The following is a 24,056-nucleotide window of genomic DNA, read 5'->3' on the forward strand; positions in this document are numbered from 1 at the left end:
GTGCTGGTTAGGGCAGTTGTGGCTGGGGCAGGGACAGGATGCAGGTTAGTGCAGTTGTGGCTGTGGCAGGGTGCAGGCACAGGGTGCTGGGGCAGGATGCAGGGACAGGGTGCTGGGGCAGGGTGCTGGTTAGAGAAGTTGTGGCTGGGGCAGGGTGTAGGGACAGGGTGCAGGGACAGGGTGCTGGGGCAGGGTGCAGGTAAAGGCTGATAGGGCAGGTTCAGGGTGCAGGGACAGGGTGCTGGGGTAGGATGCTGGGGCAGGGTGCTGGGGCAGGGACATGGTGCTGGTGCAGGGTGCAGGGACAAGGTGCTGGGCAGGGTGCAGTGCAGGGACAGGGTGCTGGGGTAGGGTGCTGGGGCAGGGTGCAGTGCAGGGACAGGGTGCTGGGGCAGGGTGCAGAGACAGGGTGCTGGGGCAGGGTGCAGAGACAGGGTGCTGGGGCTGGGTGCAGGGGCAGGGTGCTGGGGCAGGGTGCAGCAGCAGGGTCAGGGTGCAGGGACAAGGTGCTGGCGCAGGGTGCTGGGGCAGGGTGCTGGTGCAGGGTGCAGGGACAGGGTGCTGGGGAAGGGTTCACCAGCAAGGTCAGGGTGTAGTGCAGGGACAGGGTGCTGGGGCAGGGTGCAGTGCAGGGACCGGGTGTTGGGGCAGGGTGCAGGGAGATGGTGCTGGGTCAGGGACAGGGACAGGGTGCTGGGCAGGGTGCAGTGCAAGGACAGGGTACTGGGGCAGGGTGCAGGGACAGGGTTCTGGGGCAGGGTGCAGTGCAGGGACAGGGTGCTGGGGCAGGGTGCAGGGACAGGGTGCAGTGCATGTACAGAGTGCTGGGGCAGGGTACAGCAGCAGGGTCAGGGTGCTGGAGCAGGGTGCTGGGGAATTGTGCAGGGCCATTGTGCGGGGGATCGGTGCAGTGCAGGGGCATGGTGCAGTGTGCAGGGTGCAGTTACAGACCTCAGATCTCACGGTGACCGGTCCTTGACGCCAGGCCCGAATCCCTTCTTATAGTGACAGACTTCAGATCGTGGCGACAGCAGAGTCACAGGCCGCACACGCTATCCGCGCTCAATGTACTCCAAATGCGGAAGTGACATCAGAGGTGAATATGTTCAATGCGGATAGCGTGTGAGGCCTGTCACTTTGCTGTTGCTGCAATCTGAGGTCTGTCATTATAAGAAGGGATTCGGGCCAGGGCAGGCTGCATGAAAGGGGGGCCCCCAGGTGAGGGAGGGGAAGGAGACTCCCCCTCCCCACTTCTCCTCCTTCCTGCGCTGTGCCTGTGACCCCTCCTACAGTGCTTGGGGCCCCCAGGGCCCTTTAATTAAAGGGCCTACCGGGCAAAATCCCGAGCTCCCGCCGACTCAGTACGAGCCTGTTTTCATTTACCAAACTTAGCTGCATCCTCGGGTCATGTGTATGTGGGTCTCCTCCCTCACTTGCTTGTGCTGCACTGCCCAGCATTCTCAGACTTCTGTGCAGCACTAGCTTACACTGAAGATACATGCATGCTGCTAGTGACATTGTGTATACTTCAAATACAGGAAGTGAGCAATGATGTCACTTCCTGTATATGCACCATCACTGGGCAGCGTGCATGTCTCTTCAGTGTAAGATACTGCCGCTCTGAGGTCTGAGAATGCCGGGAAATGCAGCGGAGGAGGAGGGTCCAAGGCCCGAACTTAGTGGTGAAGCACTGACTAAAGGAAGAGATATCTAGGCAGCTGGGCGGTGGTGGGCAAATGGGCGGCTGATATGGAGGGAGGGAGGGGAGAGAGTGAGAGAGAGAAAGAGGGCTTTGGGAGGCCAGTGAGCCGTCTGCTTCGGCGCCGCCCTTCTATTTTCCACTGCCTGAGGCACGCCCTTCACCCAGCGTCATGACAGATCCACCCCTGATTATTTCAGAACATCTATAAACAAACGTGCCACGCTCAGCAAGTGAAACATTTTATTTTTAAAATGCAAAGTCATGTTAAACAAATGCCATTTTCTTAATACTATTTGAAGGCTTCAATTTCAAATGAAGGCTGAAAATAATGTATCAGTAATAATAAAAATAATAATACATATGCTTAGTTCTACACTGATAATATGGATACATTATGTATAGAAATGTATTTAAAAAATTAAGTTCAACTGTGGGTCATTTAAAAAATTAAATTTCACTGTTGAACATTTTGTAAGAAGATAATTAGCAAAGCATTTTAAATGATCTAATTTGCTTTCAACCATTCCAGGCATCCAAATCATGAGTATGTACTGAAATAAACAATGCATTAACAATAAATAAATCAAACATTGCTCTTATAATTTGTCATTTAAAATAAAATAAAAAAGAAGTAAGAAAGAATTATCCCCTTAGGCCCCGTTTACACTTAATCAGTTGCTCTCAGTTATAACTAAAAGGACAACTGATTTTCAAAGTAATGCCCATGTTTTCCTATGGCTCAGTTCCCACTATACCCGTTTTAACTGAAAGCTTTTTCACAATGCACTGCCATGGAGGAAAAGAACAAAAACACACACCAATGCATACTCTTGCATACCAACGCATTAAGTGTAAAAGGACCCCACGGATCCTGTTACACTAAGTCAGTTGCTCTCAGTTATAACTGAAAGAGCAACTGATTTTCAAAGTAATGTCCATGTTTTCCTATTGCTCAGTTCACACTATATGCATTTTAACTGAAAGCTTTTCACAATGCACTACTACTATGGAAAGTTAAAATGCATCAGTTTTTCAGCGATTAGTGTAAAAGAAACCTTATACTTCTGAAGAGGAGCAGACCCTTGCTGTTCACATGTGAGTCTACTTGCACATGTGCAAAGGCATCCGGTTCCCATCTTCAGAAGCATTTAGGATACCAGTACTTCCAAAGCCTGCCGAGGGGTACAGAAGAAGCATAAATTCAATAGATATTTGTAGAGAAAGAAAATCCAGGCACCAGCTAGGTTGCAAATGTTAACTAGAGATGGCCCGAGCGGTTCGCTGGCGAACGGTTCCCGGCGAACTTCCGGGGGTTTCCGGGGAGAACCGCAAACTTTACCGGAAGTTTGATTCGCCCCCATAGGGCACCATTAGGGTCAACTTTGACCCTCTACATCACAGTCAGCAGGCACATTGTAGCCAATCAGACTACACTCCCGCCTGGAGCCACTCCCTGCCTTATAAAAGGCAGGTAGCGCAGACTCACTCACTCGTGTGCCTGCAGTAATTAGAGAAGGGACAGCTGCAGGAGACTCTCTCATAGGGAAAGATTAGTTAGGCTCTTGTAGGCTTCTTAGCTTGCTCCTTGCTGATTCTTATTGCTAAAAAAGCACCCCACAACAGCTCTTTTGAGAGCTAATCTTGTTCTTGTGATCTATTTTTTTTTTGTGTGTGTGTGTGTGTGTTAGAGTTGGGCCGAACCTCCGATTTTAGGTTCGCGAACCGGGTTCGCGAACTTTCGCGGAAGGTTCGGTTCGCGTTAAAGTTCACGAACCGCAATAGACTTCAATGGGGATGCGAACTTTGAAAAAAAAAATTATGCTGGCCACAAAAGTGATGGAAAAGATGTTTCAAGGGGTCTAACACCTGGAGGGGGGCATGGCGGAGTGGGATACACGCCAAAAGTCCCCGGGAAAAATCTGGATTTGACGCAAAGCAGCGTTTTAAGGGCAGAAATCATATTGAATGCTAAATGACAGGCCTAAAGTGCTTTAAAACATCTTGCATGTGTATACATCAATCAGGGAGTGTAATTAAGGTACTGCTTCACACTGACACACCAAACTGTTCACTGAACAGAACAGGTATACAGTGGCGGGTTCACTGAACAGAACAGGTAAGAAGTGGCGGGTTCACTGAACAGAACAGGTATACTGTGGCGGGTTCACTGAACAGAACAGGTATACAGTGGCGGGTTCACTGAACAGAACAGGTATGCAGTGGCGGGTTCACTGAACAGAACAGGTATACTGTGGCGGGTTCACTGAACAGAACAGGTATGCAGTGGTGGGTTCACTGAACAGAACAGGTATACAGTGGCGGGTTCACTGATCAGAACAGGTATGCAGTGGCGAGTTCACTGAACAGAACAGGTATGCAGTGGCGGGTTCACTGAACAGAACAGGTATGCAGTGGCGGGTTCACTGAACAGTACAGGTATGCAGTGGCAGGTTCACTGAACAGGTATGCAGTGGTGGGTTCACAGTACAGGTATGCAGTGGTGGGTTCACAGAACAGGTATGCAGTGGTGGGTTCACTGAACAGGTATGCAGTGGTGGGTTCACAGTACAGGTATGCAGTGGCGGGTTCACTGAACAGTACAGGTATGCAGTGGCAGGTTCACTGAACAGGTATGCAGTGGTGGGTTCACTGAACAGGTATGCAGTGGCAGGTTCACTGAACAGGTATGCAGTGGCAGGTTCACTGAACAGGTATGCAGTGGTGGGTTCACAGTACAGGTATGCAGTGGTGGGTTCACAGAACAGGTATGCAGTGGTGGGTTCACTGAACAGGTATGCAGTGGTGGGTTCACAGTACAGGTATGCAGTGGCGGGTTCACTGAACAGTACAGGTATGCAGTGGCAGGTTTACTGAACAGGTATGCAGTGGTGGGTTCACAGTACAGGTATGCAGTGGTGGGTTCACAGAACAGGTATGCAGTGGTGGGTTCACAGAACAGGTATGCAGTGGTGGGTTCACAGAACAGGTATGCAGTGGTGGGTTCACAGAACAGGTATACAGTGGCGGGTTCACTGAACAGAACAGGTATGCAGTGGTGGGTTCACAGAACAGGTATGCAGTGGTGGGTTCACAGTACAGGTATGCAGTGGTGGGTTCACAGAACAGGTATGCAGCCAGGGACAAGCTAAGCCTAACTAATCTTTCCCTTTGAGAGAGTGTGCAGCAGCTCGCCCTACTCTCACTAATGCAGGCACACGAGTGACCGTAATGGTCGCCGCTGCCTGCCTTTTAGTAGGGGGGGAGTGGCTCCAGGGGCTAGTGTAGCCTAATTGGCTACACTGGGCCTGCTGACTGTGATGTAGAGGGTCAAAGTTGACCCTCATGGTGCATTATGGGGCGAACCGAACTTCCGCAAAAGTTCGCCTGCGGGACGCGAACGCGAACCACGGAAGTTCGCATGGAACCGTTCGCAGGCGAACCGTTCGGCCCAACTCTAGTGTGTGTCCCACTGACACTTGTGTTGCATAGACTACCTTAATAATTCATACTGTGTGTGCCACTGCCATGCCCAGCACATTCAGTGACTACCTGTGTGTGTGACAGGTGCACATTGTAATACCCATTACTGCATATATCTACCTACCTGTTGTTCACAGTGCACCCACCTACCTACGTGAGTGCACGCAGAGTCACTGGGCCTGTCCGCTACCTGTCTGTGTGTGACAGGTGCCCATTGTAATACCCATCACTTCATACACCTGTTGTGTTGAGTGCATCCAGCTCATCACTGCATATACCTACCTGTTGTGTTGAGTGCATCCACCTCATCACTACATATACCTACCTGTTGTGTTGAGTGCACCCACCTCATCACTGCATATAGCTACCTGTTGTGTTGAGTGCACCCACCTCATCACTGCATATACCTACCTGTTGTGTTGAGTGCATCCACCTCATCACTGCATATACCTACCCATTGTGTTGAATGCACCCACCTCATCACTGCATATACCTACCTGTTGTGTTGAGTGCATCCACCTCATCACTGCATATACCTACCTGTTGCGTTGAGTGCATCCACCTCAACACTGCATATACCTACCTTTTGTGTTGAGTGCATCCACCTGATCACTGCATATACCTACCTGTTAAGTCGAGTGCACTCACCTCATCACTGCATATACCTACCTGTTGTGTTGAGTGTATCCACCTCATCACTGCATATACCTACCCATTGTGTTCAGTGCACCCACCTCATCACTGCATATCCCTACCTGTTGTGTTCAGTGCATCCACCTCATCACTGCATATACATACCTGTTGTGTTGAGTGCACCCACCTCATCACTGCATATACCTACTTGTTGTGTTCAGTGCACCCACCTCATCACTGCATATCAGTGGTGCTCAGCAGAGCTCGAATATTCGAGTAGCTCGGATTTTCGAGCTCTTTTTCAGCTATTCGAGCTCGGTATTCGAGCTCCGAATAGCTGGAGCTATTCGAATGGGCTATTCGAGTGAACTCAAATAGCCCATTCACTATTCGAGCTATTCGAGCTAACAGCGCTATTCGAGCTTGAATACCGAGCTCGAATAGCGTCATAGCCCAGATTGATGTCCTTAGAGCCAATCAGAGGGCTCCCAGGCCCTCTGACGGCAGCCAATCACAGAGGGGGACCCTGGCCAGCCCCTACCCTATAAATAGCGGCCGCCATGTTAGGTGTTTCCGTCCTTGCCTGACTTTGTACAGAGAGAGATCTGCTCCTTTGTGCGTTGGCTTAGCAAGAGCTTTATTGTGGTCAATCACCTAGCGTTTTTGCTCACATACACCTCCTATATACACCTATATTGTTGTTAGTTAGATAGACATTGTATTTTAGTTAGTAGCTTTTGTGTTACATAGAGACAGCTGCTGCAGGCTTACAGCTTTAGGCCTCAGGGCCTGCCTGTGTGGGCAGCTGTTCTCTCCTGTCCTCTGTTAGTTTATTTCTCATCTATACCAGTATTTCTGCTGTCCTTTAGTACTGAGTGATTGTATTTTGTATTGTAGTTATATACTGTAACTGTACTAGGACACTCACTGTCACTGTTTGTTCATAGCTCCTGCGTGTGCGTGCACTCACTGTCTGTAGTGTACACACACTCTATTTCCTTGTGATTACTACTGATTATTGTAACTGCTAGTTGTACTTCCTGACTGTTACTACTTACTTACTGTAGTAGGGACACTCACTCAGTCACTGTTCATAGGCTAGCTCCTGCGCGTGTTTGCGCGTGCATGCACTCACTGTCTGTAGTGTACACACACTCTATTTCCTTGTGATTACTACTGATTATTGTAACTGCTAGTTGTACTTCCTGACTGTTACTACTTACTTACTGTAGTACGGACACTCGCTCAGTCACTGTTCATAGGCTAGCTCCTGCGCGTGTTTGTGCGTGCGTGCACTCACTGTCTGTAGTGTACACACACTCTATTTCCTTGTGATTACTACTGATTATTGTAACTGCTAGTTGTACTTCCTGACTGTTACTACTTATTTACTGTACTAGACACTCACTCAGTCACTGTTCATAGGCTAGCTCCTGCGCGTGTTTGCGCGTGCGTGCACTCACTGTCTGTAGTGTACACACACTCTATTTCCTTGTGATTACTACTGATTATTGTAACTGCTAGTTGTACTTCCTGACTGTTACTACTTACTTACTGTAGTAGGGACACTCACTCAGTCACTGTTCATAGGCTAGCTCCTGCGCGTGTGTGCGCGTGCGTGCACTCACTGTCTGTAGTGTACACACACTCTATTTCCTTGTGATTACTACTGATTATTGTAACTGCTAGTTGTACTTCCTGACTGTTACTACTTACTTACTGTACTAGACACTCACTCAGTCACTGTTCATAGGCTAGCTCCTGCGCGTGTTTGCGCGTGCGTGCACTCACTGTCTGTAGTGTACACACACTCTATTTCCTTGTGATTACTACTGATTATTGTAACTGCTAGTTGTACTTCCTGACTGTTACTACTTACTTACTGTACTAGACACTCACTCAGTCACTGTTCATAGGCTAGCTCCTGCGCGTGTGTGCGCGTGCGTGCACTCACTGTCTGTAGTGTACACACACTCTATTTCCTTGTGATTACTACTGATTATTGTAACTGCTAGTTGTACTTCCTGACTGTTACTACTTACTTACTGTAGTAGGGACACTCACTCAGTCACTGTTCATAGGCTAGCTCCTGCGCGTGTTTGCGCGTTCGTGCACTCACTGTCTGTAGTGTACACACACTCTATTTCCTTGTGATTACTACTGATTAGTGTATTTTCTAGTTAGTGTACTAGGGGACACACTCACTGTTCACTGTTCACACTTACTGATTACCGATTTTTGTATTTTGTATTTGTACTGTAATAATCACTTAGCGATCCAATCACTTAGTGATTAGTGTCACCTCACCCAACAACTCACTCCATTAAAGTACCCCACTTTTCACCCGCAGTTTTAAAAAACTTTTGTGTTTACGCCCAAAACATCTAAGATGTCTGGAAGTGGCAGCCAGCGCGGTTTGGGCAAGGGGAAGGGCAGCAAGGGAATCAGGAGGAGAGGGAGCAGCATTGTGGCAAGCCGCGGCCGCGCCACCATGCACAGTTCCGCAGCAGCAGCGTCAGTGGCTAACATTCCTCCTATAGCCACTGGCCGTGGACGCCTTGGGCGCCGCCCAGCAGGAGCATCTGCAACTCATGCTGCAGAGACACAGCAGCAGCAGCGTGTAGCACCTGCTCCGATTTTCCTCCAGCCGGGTCGGAAACGTCCCATTGAGGAAAAGGATGCAGACACTGTGGTGCAACTGATGACGGAGGATGAGCAGCCCGCCATCAGCTCTGCATCCGAGGCCTCCACCCTCACCACCACCACCACCACCCCTGTTCGCAGCAGCCGCCCAGCAGGGCCTGGGGAGGAGGCCAGTTCACCGTCAGTCGCCGACCTGTCACTCAGTACTCTTTTGACCCCAGGCATGATGCGTCAATTGTCTGCTGTTGTTGGCGATTTGGAGGAGGAGATGCTGATGGGCACTTTGGGGGATGAGGGATTGGACAGCAAGACTGTGGCGACAGTCAAGCAGCCCATCCATGCATCAGGAGAGGAGTTTGGGGGGTCATCATCCCAGCAGGACATGTTTCAGGAGGGGGAGGATGATGATGATGACACGGTGACAGACAGAGACTGGGTGCCACCAGCTCCAGGGGATGTCGTCATCAGCAGCTCTGAGGAGGAGGAGGAGGATGCGCTTGTGGGCCTTGCAAGGAGGCGCATCATTGCAAGCATTGGCAGCAGTAGGCAGGTCCCACAGCCTGCTGGTGTCTCAGGCTCAGCAGCAGCAGCATCTGCCAGTACCACCACCAGCCGCACCCAAGCCCCCTCCCCACCACCACAGGGAGACAGGCAGCAGCGGTTCCATGCCGTAGGGGGTTGTTTATGTCACCAATCTGGCGCTTTTTCACCATGCCCACTGTGGACAGCAAGTACGCCACTTGCAACCACAGTCAGCGGAAGTTGAGCAGAGGTGCAGACCCCTTAAAGTTCAGCACCAGCTCGCTCATCAACCACCTTGCTGCGAAACATTTCCACCAGCATGAGGAGTTCCAGAGGCTGAAGGCATCTGGTGCTGGCAGTGGCACCACACCCATCACTGCACAGCCTTCAGCAGCAGCAGCAGCAGCAACAGCAGCCACCCGCCCTCCTGCTCCTCCAGCAGCACCAGCAGGAGTGCGGAAACGCACTGCTCCTCCCCCCTCTGCAACTCCTGCCGCCGACACTGAGGCTTGTTCTGGCAGCCAGTCCTCAGTGGCCTCCTCTGCTGTGTCTGCTGATTCCCGTGCCAGCAAAAGGCCACGCCAAAGCCTTTTGAGCGATTCCTTCCAGGGGTGGTTAGGGCTCTGCCTCCCAGCAGCCGTCGCGTGCGGCAGCTGAACGGCTTGCTGGCACGGGCCATGTGCTCCCAACTCCTGCCGTACACACTTGTGCAGGAGGGGAGCGACATGCGTGCGCTGCTTGCTTGTGCAGCCCCAGACTGGCAGCTCCCCAGCAGACACTTCTTCGCCCGCAAGGCCATTCCTGCACTGCACCGCTTTGTGATGGCCAATGTGGAGCGAGGGCTGGAGCACGCGGTTGGTGAAAGGGTCCACGTCACCATGGACTCCTGGAGCAGCCGCTTCGGGACAGGCCGCTACCTGTCCTTCACTGTCCACTGGGTCAGCTTGGTGGAAGGGGGTGAGGATGGGAGAGCAGCAGCGGGCACAGCAGCAGCAGCAACACAGTGGGTGGTGCCACCCCGCAGGGTCAGGGGAACTGCAGCAGGTTCCTCCAATCCTCTGCCATCCTCCGGCACACCTGGCCAAACCCCCCGCCTCAGCAGCAGCGTGAAGGCCCGCCACTGCCAAGCGCTGCTGCACTTGGTCAGCCTTGGGAAGACCAAGCTGACGGCAACCCATGTGTTGGCCAAACTCCAGGAGCAGGAGAGGATTTGGCTGACCCCCAGAGGCCTCAGAGTCGGAGAGGTGGTGGCCGACAATGGGGCCAATCTGGTTGCCGCAATAGACAGGGGAAACCTGACCCACATCCCCTTTCTTGCTGAACCTGGTGGTGCAGAAGTTCTTGCGCACCTACCAGGGGATGGGCGAACTGCTGGAAATGGCAAGGAACGTTGTGCGTCACTTCCGGCGCTCGGCTGCAGCCTGTGCGAGCCTGGAAGACGTGCAAAAGGAGCTGGAGCTGCCACGCCATCGGCTGATCCTTGACGTTCCGACTCGCTGGAACTCCACCCTGGCGATGTTGGAGCGTCTGGTTGAACAGAAGCACGCTGTCAACCAGTACCTTGCCCTGGCCACTGTTTCCGCCGCTCAGAGAAGGGAGAAGACCAGCAACATCCCGTCCATCGTCCCCGATGATGACTGGAGGCACATGCAGCAGGTGTGCTTAGTGCTGGCTCCCTTTCTGCAGGCCACTAACATGGTGAGCAGGGACCATGCTATGGTCTGCGAGTGGGTGCCCCTGGTTTGTCTGCTGAACAGGGCCCTCGATGCTTTGCTGGAACAGGGAGCGGCAGCCTTGGACCAGCAGGAGCGGCAAGCAGCTGCACAGTCCACCTCTGAGGGGGAGGAGGAGGAGGACTTGGTGGAGATCCCTGACCTTGCTGCTGATGAGGGGGATCAGCACAGTGCAGCTGAGTTGGTGCGGGGGTGGAGAGAGGATGAGGCTGAGGAGGGAGAGGAGGAGGATGAGGACAGCACTGCCGCCGATGTGCCAGCACACGTGGCCCGCCTCTTCCCTATGGCAGCGCACATGCTGACGTGCCTGCGCAAGGACCCCAGGGTGATCGAGATGAAGCAGAGGGAGGACATCTGGATCAGCATGATGTTAGACCCACGCCTCAAGGGGAAGTTGAGCCAGTTCCTGCCGCCTGCAGGAGGAGACCCAGCGCAACAAATAAGGAGCTTGCAGCAGGCCCTTGTTGAGCGCTTGGAGGAAGCCTTCCCCCAGCCTTCCACCCACACTGTCCAGCCAGCACAGAGGCAGCAGCAGGTGCCTGCATCCAGCAGCAAGCGCCCCACAGACCTGCTGTCTCTCAGCCACGAGCTCTACAGGACTGTAGAGGCTCCGGCAGCAGTGACTAGAGAGGAGGTGCATGCAGCAGCATCCTCCGCCGGTCACAGCCAGCACCTGACCCGAATGGTGGCTGACTACATGGGGTCCTACAGCGGGCTTGACAGCGATGCCCCTGTTGATCCCATGGAGTATTGGGTCAAGCGCCTGGAGATCTGGAGCGAGCTGGCGCAGTACGCCCTGGAAGTGCTGTCCTGTCCCCCTTCCAGCGTGCTGTCCGAGCGCTGCTTCAGTGCAGCTGGTGGTGTGGTCACCGAGAAACGCTCACGTCTGTCTCACAAGTCTGTGGACAGACTGACGTTTCTCAAGATGAACCAGGCGTGGGTGAAAGGCGAGTTCCTGGCCCCTGTTGTCGGCGAGAGGGGGACATGAACTGAAGAACCATCGTTAATGTGCCTTACCACCCTTTACCACCTCCTGGCTCCTGCTCACTAAGCCAGCCTGGTTCACTTTGACTATTACGTCGCCTGCAGCCACACATTTTACATGTGGGCTGCTGTGTACTGCCCTTCTGCTGTCTGTCTGTCAGGGTACACAGATTTACCTTCTGCTGCCACTCTGCCACCAGCTATTATGTCAAAAAATAGCTATATCTGTGTAATTGGTTGTAAAACCAAAACTACAAAACCATTAAAAAAAAAAAGGTTTGATTTTTCTGAGGTGCCCTGGTTGAAAACTGTGTTGTCCCAGTTGTGTATTGGACACAATGTGGGCTGCACGACCGCTGTCTGGGACCTCCTGTTGTGTTTATTTACGCCCTGGTATCACCGCTAGGTACCAGGGCTATTATGTCACGCTGCCTGCCTGCTGCCACACTCACACTACTCCTCCATTCCTCCTGCTGCTGCTGCTGTCTGTCTGTGTTTCCCACTGCCAGGGTACACAGAATTACCTTCTGCTGCCACTCTGCCACCAGCTATTACGTCAAACAATAGCTATATCTGTGTAATTGGTTGTAAAACCAAAACTACAAAACCATTAAAAAAATAAAAAGGTTTGATTTTTCTGAGGTGCCCGGGTTGAAAACTGTGTTGTCCCAGTTGTGTATTGGACACAATGTGGGCTGCACGACCGCTGTCTGGGACCTCCTGTTGTGTTTATTTACGCCCTGGTATCACCGCTAGGTACCAGGGCTATTATGTCATGCTGCCTGCCTGCTGCCACACTCACACTACTCCTCCATTCCTCCTGCTGCTGCTGCTGTCTGTCTGTGTTTCCCACTGCCAGGGTACACAGAATTACCTTCTGCTGCCACTCTGCCACCAGCTATTACGTCAAACAATAGCTGCTCACATAATTACTCCTCCATTCCTCCTGCTGCTGCTGCTGTCTGTCTGTGTTTCCCAACGCCAGGGTACACAGATTTACCTTCTGCTGCCACTCTGTCACCAGCTATTACGTCAAACAATAGCTATATATCTGTGTAATTTGTTTTACAAACAAAACCAACATTTTTCTGAGGTGCCCGGGTTGAAAACTGTGTTGTCCCAGTTGTGTATTGGACACGATGTGGGCTGCACGACCGCTGTCTGGGACCTCCTGCCTGCTGTGTTTATTTACAGCCCTGGTATCACCGCTAGGTACCAGGGCTATTATGTCACGCTGCCTGCCTCATTGACTGCCTGCTGCCACAAATTCATCCTCCTCCTCCTGCTGCTGAATTTACCTCCTGCTGTCTGTGTGTTTCCACTGCCAGGGAGCACATACAATGGCGCTTCCAACATGCGTGCGCCACCAGCTATTTGTTACTCTCAAAAATAGCTGCATTTCTTTAAAAAAACAAAAAAAAAATATATACTTTTTATTAATACTGTGTGATATTATTTTTAGAGGTGTCCGGGTTGAAAACTGTGTTGTCCCAGTTGTGTATTGGACATGATGTGGGCTTCACGACCGCTGTCTGGTACCTCATGCTGTGTATTTACGGCCTGGTACCACCGCTAGGTACCACACAGTCTATTATGTCTCGCTACCTGCCTCATTGACTGCCTGCTGCCACACAATCATCCTCCTCCTCCTGCTGCTGCTGCTGAATTTACCTCCTGCTGTCTGTGTGTTTCCACTGCCAGGTAGCACATACAATGGCGCTTCCAACATGCGTGCGCCACCAGCTATTTATTACGCTCAAAAATAGCTGCATTTCTTTAAAAAAAAAATATAAAAGAGAAATAAGTGAAGAAGAAGAAGACGATATAGAAAAAGAAGGAGAAGAAGAAGAAGAAGAAGAAGAAGGAGAAGAAGAAGGAGAAGGAGAAGAAGAAGAAGAAGAAGGAGAAGGAGAAGGAGAAGAAGAAGAAGAAGAAGAAGAAGAAGAAGAAGAAGAAGAAGAAGAAGAAGAAGAAGAAGAAGAAGAAGAAGAAGAAGAAGAAGAAGAAGAAGAAGAAGAAGAAGAAGAAGAAGAAGAAGAAGAAGAAGAAGAAGAAGAAGAAGAAGAAGAAGAAGAAGAAGATGAAAAAGAAGAAGAAGAAGATGATGAAGAAGAAGATGAAGAAGAAGAAGATGACGAAGATGAAGAAGAAGAAGATGAAGAAGATGAAGAAGATGAAGATGAAGAAGATGAAGAAGATGAAGAAGAAGAAGATGAAGAAGAAGAAGATGAAGAAGAAGAAGAAGAAGAAGAAGAAGAAGAAGAAGAAGATGAAGAAGATGAAGAAGATGAAGAAGAAGATGATGATGAAGAAGATGAAGAAGATGAAGAAGAAGAAGAAGAAGATGAAGAAGAAGAAGAAGAAGAAGACAATATAGAAGAAGAAGAAGAAGAAGATATAGAAGAAGAAGATATAGAAGAAGAAGATATAGAAGAAGAAGAAGAAGATATAGAAGATAAAAAAGAAGAAGAAGAAGAAGAAGAAGAAGTATATACAGTACTGAACAAAATTCTGGACACAACTTCTCTTTCCACCTTTTTTTTTTTAAAGGAACATCCCCACATAATCACTTGCTGTTGTTACTTGGAAAAAAAGATGTTTCTTGCATCATTCACCCTCAAAACAAGTGTTGGAAGCTATTTAAGGCCAATTCGAATAGTCAGCTCGAATAATGAGCTCGAATACCGACTCGAATAGTGAGCTCGAAGTCCGAGGTCGAATCGAATAGTAAAAAATATTCGACTCGGGGGGCGTGTCTGGCGCGCGTTGATGGTGGACGCCTGACTCCGGAGCTCCGCACTGCAGCACGGAATAAGCAGCTCTAAGCATGCCTAATAGCAGCGAAAATCCCACTAACATGGCAGAAGAGGGGATGGAAACGAAGGCAACAAACAAGCGGAAGAAAAATCCGCCAAAGCCACAGAAAATCCCCGATATGTTTGCCCAGGGACAAAGTAGGGCCCAGCGTGCAGGCAAAGATGGCGCCGGCTCACCGCGGACAAACCTCGCTGCGCAGCACAGAGCCTCTGCACAAACCTATGACACAGAGGACTCGGGACAAGAAACCCTCTCCCCCACCTGCAGAAGCCCGGCAAAATCCAGAGCTCGTCTGAACGAGTGCCCTCCAACGGATAAGGTAGGAGAAGCTGTTCAGCCCACACAAGCTGACAAAGACGCTGACCCCGACTTCTTCACATTCCCAGCCTCAGGGCAAAATGTCTCCCAAGCGTACATGAAAGAGATGCTCCTTTCTTTCAAAACATCCCTAACCAAAAGTCTCCTAGACATTACAAACAACATACAGCAATCCATCAGCTTACTAGGCGACAGGGTAGCTGATAATGAGACACAAATATCCAACCTAATCACTGAACATAACAAAACGGTGGAGGTCATAGACTTCAATGTCACTGAAAATGAGAAAATGAAAGTTAAAATGGCAGACCTAGAGGATCGCAACCGCAGATGTAATGTTAAATTCAGAGGCATCAGCGAAACAATAGACAATGACCATCTAAAAGACTACCTCATACAACTGGCTAAGTCTGCAGTTCCTCACTTCTCTGATATAGAGTACACCATTGAAAGAGCCCACAGGCTTCCTAAGCCAGCTCATCTACACGAAAAAATACGAAAAAATACCACGTGACCACCCACCAAAATAATCCTATCCAGAAATGGGAAAACACACATCATTAACTCAATAGAACAAGGCTCTAACCTACTCAAAACCTGGGGCCTCCAGATCCCTGCAAACTACCTAACCGAGTCACAAAAATCCCCTCCAGCCAAATTGACAAAATCTTGGCAGAACAAAACCTGAGCTGCTGCAGAGGACTTCACATCCTCACTCTTGTTACCATGTGTTATAGCCGATTAACACCTGGTATGGAACCCCCACACAGATCGAGGTTGTACCCCGATTCTAAACCGAAACGACAACTCACAACCTGTTTGTCATATACTGCGTTACAGTTATGTTTTTATTTTTATTTTTGTTCTTGGTTCAGTTTTTATTGTAACAACTTCCAATATCATGCAGGATGCCTCCCCACCCGTACTTCCCCAAACCCCAAAGAGGATATTTGTACCGCCAATGTTCGCCCACCAACACAGCTACTTATAAGGACTACCTTAAATTCTTATCACCTACAATGTCTCTGAAAATACTATCAATAAATGCCAAGGGACTGAACTCCCCTATCAAGAGGAGCAGCTTATGGAAAGACTCTTTAAGGCACCAGGCTGACATCTTGTTAGTACAAGAGACTCATTTTAAATTGGGAAACGCCCCAAAATGCTCTCACCCATCGTATCCCACAACTTTCCAAAGCAATTTTATCAAGAAGAAAAGAGGAGTCATGATAGCGGTACACACTAAACTGGCATTTACAGTACATGATTCTAGTATAGATACTCAAGGACGGTATATAATAATCCACTGCTCTATCAACAACATAAAACTCACCCTAGTGAACATTTACACCCCTAACACAGGACAAAAAAAGTTCATAAAGAAAATCATTAAACTAGCAAAAGCGTTTCCTCCTGCAAGAGTGATCATCGGAGGAGATTTAAACACCTGCCTTAACCCATCCTTAGACTCTACAAACAAAGACTCCACTACCAAGTCCCCAGCTCAATCATTGCTTCACCAAGAAGATCTTTACGACGCATGGAGAGCCCTACACAGTGAAGAAAGGGACTTTTCATACTACTCGCCAGTTCACAAGACATATTCAAGGATTGATCTTTTTTTAACGGACAGAAATACACTTCAACTAATAACAAAAGCAGACATCGCCTCGATTACATGGTCCGACCACTCCCCAGTCTCCATCACGATGAAGTGGTCTAACATCCCCAACCCCTCTACCCCCTGGAAACTTAACAATAAACTGCTCTTAAAAGAGTCAAACAAAGAAAAACTTTCAGAAAATCTGCGAGAATATTTCAAATTAAATGACACAGGCCAAGTTGGAGGCACGACTGTATGGTCAGCCCACAAATCTGTTCTAAGAGGCTTACTTATCCAGATAGGTGCTAGGGAAAAAAAATCCAGAACCCACAAAATAGATTCCATACTAAAAAAAATTCACGACCAAGAACAAAAACACAAATCTAACCCTACCCAAGCCCTCTCTAACTCACTATTCTTACTGAGACAGGAGCTACGTCTACAGCTCCTTGCTGAACACGAATTCTTATTAACTAAACTTAATAGACGAAATTATCTGCAAAATAATAAAGCCAGCCCTCTCCTGGCAAAAATCATCAAGGTTAAACAAGCCAAAACAAAGATTAGCCACCTACTCCACCCATTTACCAAAAAACGACTAACAAACCCTCAGGAAATAGCTAACGCTTTCAGTTCATACTATGAATCTCTCTATAACCTTGAAAAAGACCCAACAACTCCCCAACCCAACGCCACAAATATTCAAAAATTCCTCAACTCCATATCCATCCCTACACTAACCCATCAACAGATAGAGAATCTCAACGCACCCATTCACCCCCAAGAAATTTTAACAATAATCTCTAAATCCAAGAATAACAAAGCCCCAGGTCCAGACGGATTTACGAACGAATATTACAAATGCTTCTCAAATATTTTAGCCCCCCAAACTCTCAGAGCTATTCAACTCCTTTATGACAACGGGTAACATACCAGCTGAACTTACAGGTGCAACCATCTCGGTCATTCCTAAACCGGGAAAAGACTCTAGTCTTGCCTCCAACTATAGGCCTATTTCCTTATTGAATTGCGATTTAAAATTGTATGCAAAATTATTGGCCAACCGCTTATTCCCTATGCTACCACAATTAACGGAACCAGACCAGGTGGGCTTCACGAAAGGCCGTCAAGCCCCAGATGGCACCAGGAAAGTGTTAAATGTTTTACATCACCTCAACTCCTGCCGAGGGCCTTCTCTGTTCCTTGCTTTGGACGCAGAGAAGGCCTTCGACAGAGTGCACTGGGGTTTCTTGAATGAGGTACTACACAGATTTGGGCTACAGGGGAACTTCCACACGGCTGTAATGGCTCTCTACCAAAACCCTTCAGCTAAAGTAGCAATTTCGGGATTCTTATCAAAAGAATTCCACATAAAGAACGGTACCAGGCAGGGATGCCCCCTCTCCCCACTCATTTTCACCTTATTAATGGAGACGCTGGCGATATCCATACGAAACAACCCAGGTATAACAGGAATAAAACTAAAACAGCATACTAGCTTAATCAACTTATTCGCAGACGACGTCTTATTAACGTTAGCTAACCCCTATAAATCTCTAGAGCAAGTCTGGGACGCCCTCAACACCTTTTCAACCGTCTCCTTTTATAAAATAAATGAATCTAAGTCGCTATTATTAGATTTTAATCTTTCCTCTGCCACTAAAACGAAAATTGCACAAAAATTCCCATTCCCCTGGGCCAAACATTCTCTAGACTACCTAGGTATTAAAATCCCCAAAAGATTCTCAGACCTATACACAACCAACTTCAAACCGGGACTGGCAAAATGGAAGACAGACATCATAAGACTGGGGAAATTTGAATTCACCCCCTCAGGAAAAATTGCAGCCTTTAAAATGCAAATCCTACCCAAAATCCTATACCTATTTCGTACAATCCCTATCCCAATACCGAATAAATTCTTCAAGGAAATAAAAAAGATACTATTATCATACATCGGGGGGAAAAAACGACATAGAGAAGCACTCAAAACACTTACGATACCGACTATACAAGGTGGGTTCGGACTCCCAGACCTTCAAAGTTATCATAGAGCATGTATTCTGGACATGTTAAGATATTGGTGGAACCCCACACACCAAAAAAAATGGGCCATGTGGGAAAATACATACCATCAATGCGGAACTTTGAGAGACCTAATTACTCTAGCGGTCTTACCCCATAAAAGCACAGACAAGATATCACCAATTATCCGCTTGTCGATCGATATGTGGACAGAACTACTTAATAAATTACCACCGAATCAAACGGATGGTAAAATCCCAATTAACATCTCTGCCTTAACAGGACATATTTCCCAATTCGCTTACCATAAATGGCTTAAGTTAGGTATAACCTCTCTCGCCGATATTACATATAACAATAAACTATTACCATTCTCTTCTCTTATAACCAAGTTCCCTGGATTTGAACATACTAAGTTTCAATATATCCAAGCTACACACTGGTTACGAACATATCACACCACAGAAGTACGCATACCACATCAGATACTCTCTCTTATCGATTGCCCACTCCAATATAGAGGAGGCATCTCTGCCTGGTACCAGATCCTGCTACAAAACCATTCGGCTGCCTTGGGGAAATATGCCTCATTCTGGTCAACAGAACTACACACCCACATCGCAATTGGGGACTTTATTAAAGGCCACAATGCGCTTAGAAAGCTTTCCAAGTGCACCTCACACCTAGAGACCTCCCAAAAAATATTTTATAAGTGGTATATCACCCCGAGACTTCTAGCTAGCTTCTCTCCTGGTCACTCCCCCTTATGTTGGAGGAAATGCGGCAACCAAGGGTCGATATGTCACCTCCTCTGGGAATGCCCTAAAATACAAACCCTTTGGGGTGCTATCACGGATATAATAGCATCTCTCATAGAAACTCAATTCAAGCTTCCACCTGAGCTGGCTCTCCTCTTGATAGGCTTAGATAAGATCCCCTTCAGTTATAGGAAAACAGTAGCACATATTATCTGTTCCACCAGACAAGCTATATTATCTAACTGGGCATCAGAATCTATCCCATCCATTCCCAAAATCCTTCAAACCACACAATGCAACTTAGAGATGGAAAATTCTCTCTCCCAACACTCCAACTCAATAACAAACCCTCCCACCCCCAATATAGATTGGACAAAACTAATACTAAAACTAATCTAATGCCCCCCTTGGTATACTAATACTAATACTACTACTACCGCTACTACCACAACCACGTACATAAAACAACAAACTACTCTTATAAGTAGAACTATGTATAGCCATCGCAATATCCTCTCTCACACCCAAACCCTGACCCTCACCAAATACCCTAACACTATCCTCCCCCCATATCCACTGATGGGGTAGACTGCACCTACTCAAGTGGCCTACCACGAAGATCAGAAGGTAGGCCCAACTTGGGTAGAATAATAGATGGATACAAATCTTCAAATTAGATACTTTATTCTGAACCTTATCTTCTTTCTTGGTTTTGGTTCTCTTTATGAAAACAAAAATGGGCAGCCGGAACCAGCGGCCTTCAAGCCCATATAGGATGGCGACCGACCATCATCTACAGTCACCAAGACTAGTCTAATTCATAAAATAATGCCTATTGTTATATATAAAACAACAAGAAAGGTATCATTATAGGCATTGTCGTTTCCATTCCTAATACCGTCTTTTTACTGTTTTACTGTTATATATGTTATAATATAGTGAACACTGTCACAACAACATGAGAAAGTTGCAATGTACTATATGTTAATCTTTAATAAAAATGTATTATGAAAAAAAAAAAAAATATTCGACTCGAATATTCGACTGAATTCGAATAATTTACTATTCGAATTCGACCAAACTCGAATAATAAAAAGGGGTATCCGAGCACCACTACTGCATATACCTACCTGTTGTGTTGAGTGCACTCACCTCATCACTGCATATACCTACCTGTTGTGTTCAGTGCACCCACCTACCTACGTGAGTGCACGCATTGGGATATACCACTCCGTGCCTACCTGTTAACTGCACCTGTGTGACTGCACATTGTATTAGTCAAGTCAGTGCATCATACCTTTCACTTCATCCCCCCCGATGTGGACAAAACGAACAAAACAGGTAGAGGAAGAGGTAGAGGCAGACACAGAAGAAGGCCACCCGGCAGGTCTGTGTGAGGTCGTGTTGATGTTTTTTCTTGGGGCCCTGGCCAAAAGTACAGTGCTCAGAAGAAGGCACGTGCCATCAACTCCCAAGATTGTCAGGATGTGGTTGACTATTTAACACAGAACACCTCATCTTCCGCAGCCACCAGTGCTACTACAAGCACCACATCCGCTGCATTTGACACTTCACAGGAGTTATTTGGTGGTGAAATCACTGATTCACAGCCACTACTGCTACAACAAGATGAAGGCGCTAAGCAAGTTACACCACCTCATTTGTGTGAGTTAGGCGACACTATGGACGTAATGTGTGAGGAGGAGGATGATGAAGTACCTGCTGTTGGTGCAGTTTTGGAGGTGTCTGAGGCAAGCGAAGCTGGAGAGGGTGATTATGATGATGACAATGATACGGATGTCCCGTGGGATCCTAAGAGACAAGCTGACCAAGGGGACAGTTCAGAGGGGGAGTCAGAGAGGAGTAGGAGAAGACGAGTTCCTGAAAGAAGCAGGGGGAGCTCTTCGTCAGAAACAGCTGGTGGCAGTGCCCGGCGCCATGTATCGCCACCTATGTACAGCCAGCCAACATGCCCTTCAACGTCAGCTGCTGATGCCACCATAGTGCCATCGCCCCAGGGGGGCTCAGTGGTTTGTAATTTTTTTTAATGTGTCTGCCTCAGATCGGAGCAATGCCATCTGTACTCTCTGCCTCCAACATTAGAGCTGTGGAAAGGTCAACACCCACATAGGGACAAGTGCCTTACGAAGGCACATGAAGAAAAGGCACAAACTGCAATGGGAAGAGCACCTGAGCAAAAGCAGCACACAAAAGAAAAGCCACCATCCTTCTCCTCTTCCTCCTTCAGGTGCATCATCTTCAGCATCTTTCTCACTTGCACCTTCACAATCACAGCCACCCTCCTCCACTCCACCTCTCACCTTGAGCGGTTCCTGTTCCTCTGCCCACAGCAGCCAGGTGTCTGTGAAGGAAATCCTTGAGCGGAAGAAGCCAATGTCTGACAGTCACCCCCTTGCTCGGCGTCTGACAGCTGGCTTGGCGGAACTGTTAGCTCGCCAGCTGTTACCATACCAGCTGGTGGACTCTGAGGCCTTCAGAAAATTTGTGGCCATTGGGACACCGCAGTGGAAGATGCCAGGCTGGAATTATTTCTCTAAAAAGGCGGTACCCAAACTATACCATGAAGTTGAGAGGCAAGTGGTGTCATCTCTGGCACACAGCGTTGGGTCAAGGGTCCACCTGACCACAGATGCCTGGTCTGCCAAGCATGGTCAGGGCAGGTATATTACATACACAGCCCATTGGGTCAACCTGGTGCCCGCTGACAAGTAGGGAGTACGTGGCTGTGCAGCGGACCAACTTGTGACACCTCCACGGCTTGCAGGCAGGCTTCCAACCACCTCCTCTCCGCCTATTACATCCTCTTTGCTGTCGTCATCCTCCTCCTCCTCCTTGGCTGGTGCCGCAATCTCCTCTCCAGCTACACAGCCCCATCTCCCCAGTGCCTATGCTGCATGCCAGGTACGAAGGTGTCACGCCATCTTAGACATGTCTTGCCTCAAAGCGGAGAGTCACACCGGAGCAGCTCTCCTGGCTGCTCTTAACAAACAGGTGGATCAGGGGCTGACCCCACACCAGCTGGAGATCAGCAACGTGGTGCGTGACAACGACAGCAATCTCCTTTCCGCTTTGAATTTGGGGAAGCTGCCACATGTACCCTGCATGGCACATGTGCTAAATCTAGTCATTCAAAGATTTGTGTCAAAGTACCCAGGTTTAGAGGACGTCCTGAAGCAGGCCAGGAAGTTGTGTGGATATTTCAGGCAGTCTTACACGGCCATAGCACGCTTTGCGGACATTCAGCAGAGAAACAACTTGCTGGTGAGACTCTTGATATGTGATAGCCCGACTCACTGGAATTCGACCCTGGTCATGTTCTCTCGCCTGCTAGAACAGGAGAAAGCCGTCACGTAGTACCTGTACAATTACAGTAAACGGACACAATCTGGGGAGATGGGGATGTTCTGGCACAACCACTGGAATTTGATGAGAAATTCATGCAGGCTCATGTGGCCGTTTGAGGAGGTGACCAACCTGGTGAGTCGCAGTGAAGGCACCATCAGCGACTTGATCCCATATGCTTACTTCCTGGAGCGTGCCGTGCGTAGAGTGGTGGATCAAGCTGTGGAGGAGCGTGAAGAGGAACAGTTACGGGCGGAAGCGTTGTGGGATCAATTTACATCAGACCCAGGTGTTTTCTCAACAACTGCGGCAGCACAGAGGGGGGAGGAGGAGGAAGAGTCGTGTGGGGAAGAGGAGTCAGACTCGGATGATGAGGAAGGTTTTTCTTTGGAGGAGGAGGAGGAGGATGCGGCAACAGAAGAACAACCGCAGCAAGCATCACAGGGGGCTTGTGTTGTTCGACGTTCCTGTGGTATTGTTCGTGGCTGGGGGGAGGAGGAGGACTTACCTGACGTCACTGAGGAAGAGCAAGAGGAGATGGATAGTATGTCTGGATCCAACTTTGTGCAGATGGCGTCTTTCATGCTGTCCAGCCTGTTGAGGGACCCCGTATAAAAAAAACCTCAAGGGTAATGAGCTGTATTGGGTGGCCACACTACTAGACCCTCGGTATTGGCACAAAGTGGCGGACATGTTAGCAACTCACCTGAAGGCAGAAAGGATGCAGCACATGCAGAACAAGCTGGCAACTATGCTTTACAGTAGTGGTGCTCAGCAGAGCTCGAATATTCGAGTAGCTCGAATATTCGAGCTCTTTTTCAGCTATTCGAGCTCGGTATTCGAGCTCCGAATAGCTGTAGCTATTCGAATGGGCTATTCGAGAACACTCGAATAGCCCATTCACTATTCGAGCTATTCGAGCAAACCGGCGCTATTCGAGCTCGGTACCGAGCTCGAATAGCGTCATAGCCCAGATTGATGTGCTTAGAGCCAATCAGAGGGCTCCCAGGCCCTCTGACGGCAGCCAATCACAGAGGGGGACCCTGGCCAGCCCCTACCCTATAAATAGCGGCCGCCATGTTCGGGTTTTCCATGCTTGCCTGAGACTTGTACAGAGAGAGATCTGCTCCTTTGTGCTTTGGCTTAGCAAGTGCTCTATTGTGTTCATTTACCTAGCGTTTTTGCTCACCTACACCTGCCATATACACCTGTATTGTTGTTATTTAGATAGACATTGTATTTTAGTTAGTAGCTTGTGTGTTACATTAGAGACAGGCAGCTGCTGCAAGCTTACAGGTTTAGGCCTCAGGGGGGCCTTGCCTCTGTGGGCAGCTGTCCTCTGTTTATTTCTCTCATCATCTATACCAGTATTTCTGCTGTCCTTTACTAATAGTATTGTAGTTATACTGTACTAGGAGTAGGACACTCACTGACTGTCACTGTTTATAGGCTACTAGCTAGCTCCTGCGTGTGTG

The 24,056-nt window shown here is 48.6% G+C and overlaps 1 protein-coding gene across 1 annotated transcript; it reads left to right on the forward strand.

Moving 5' to 3' along the window:
- Positions 1 to 13,557: 13,557 nt before the first annotated feature.
- On the forward strand, positions 13,558 to 14,178 carry LOC137536123 (microfibrillar-associated protein 1-like; the record flags this gene model as incomplete). Its single annotated transcript, XM_068258174.1, has 1 exon — positions 13,558 to 14,178. A coding segment is annotated over one exon (621 nt), but the record flags the coding sequence as incomplete, so codon positions are not given.
- Between the last annotated feature and the right edge of the window lie 9,878 nt (positions 14,179 to 24,056).

Source organism: Hyperolius riggenbachi, chromosome 10 (assembly GCF_040937935.1).
Source record: "Hyperolius riggenbachi isolate aHypRig1 chromosome 10, aHypRig1.pri, whole genome shotgun sequence".
NCBI lineage: Eukaryota > Metazoa > Chordata > Amphibia > Anura > Hyperoliidae > Hyperolius > Hyperolius riggenbachi.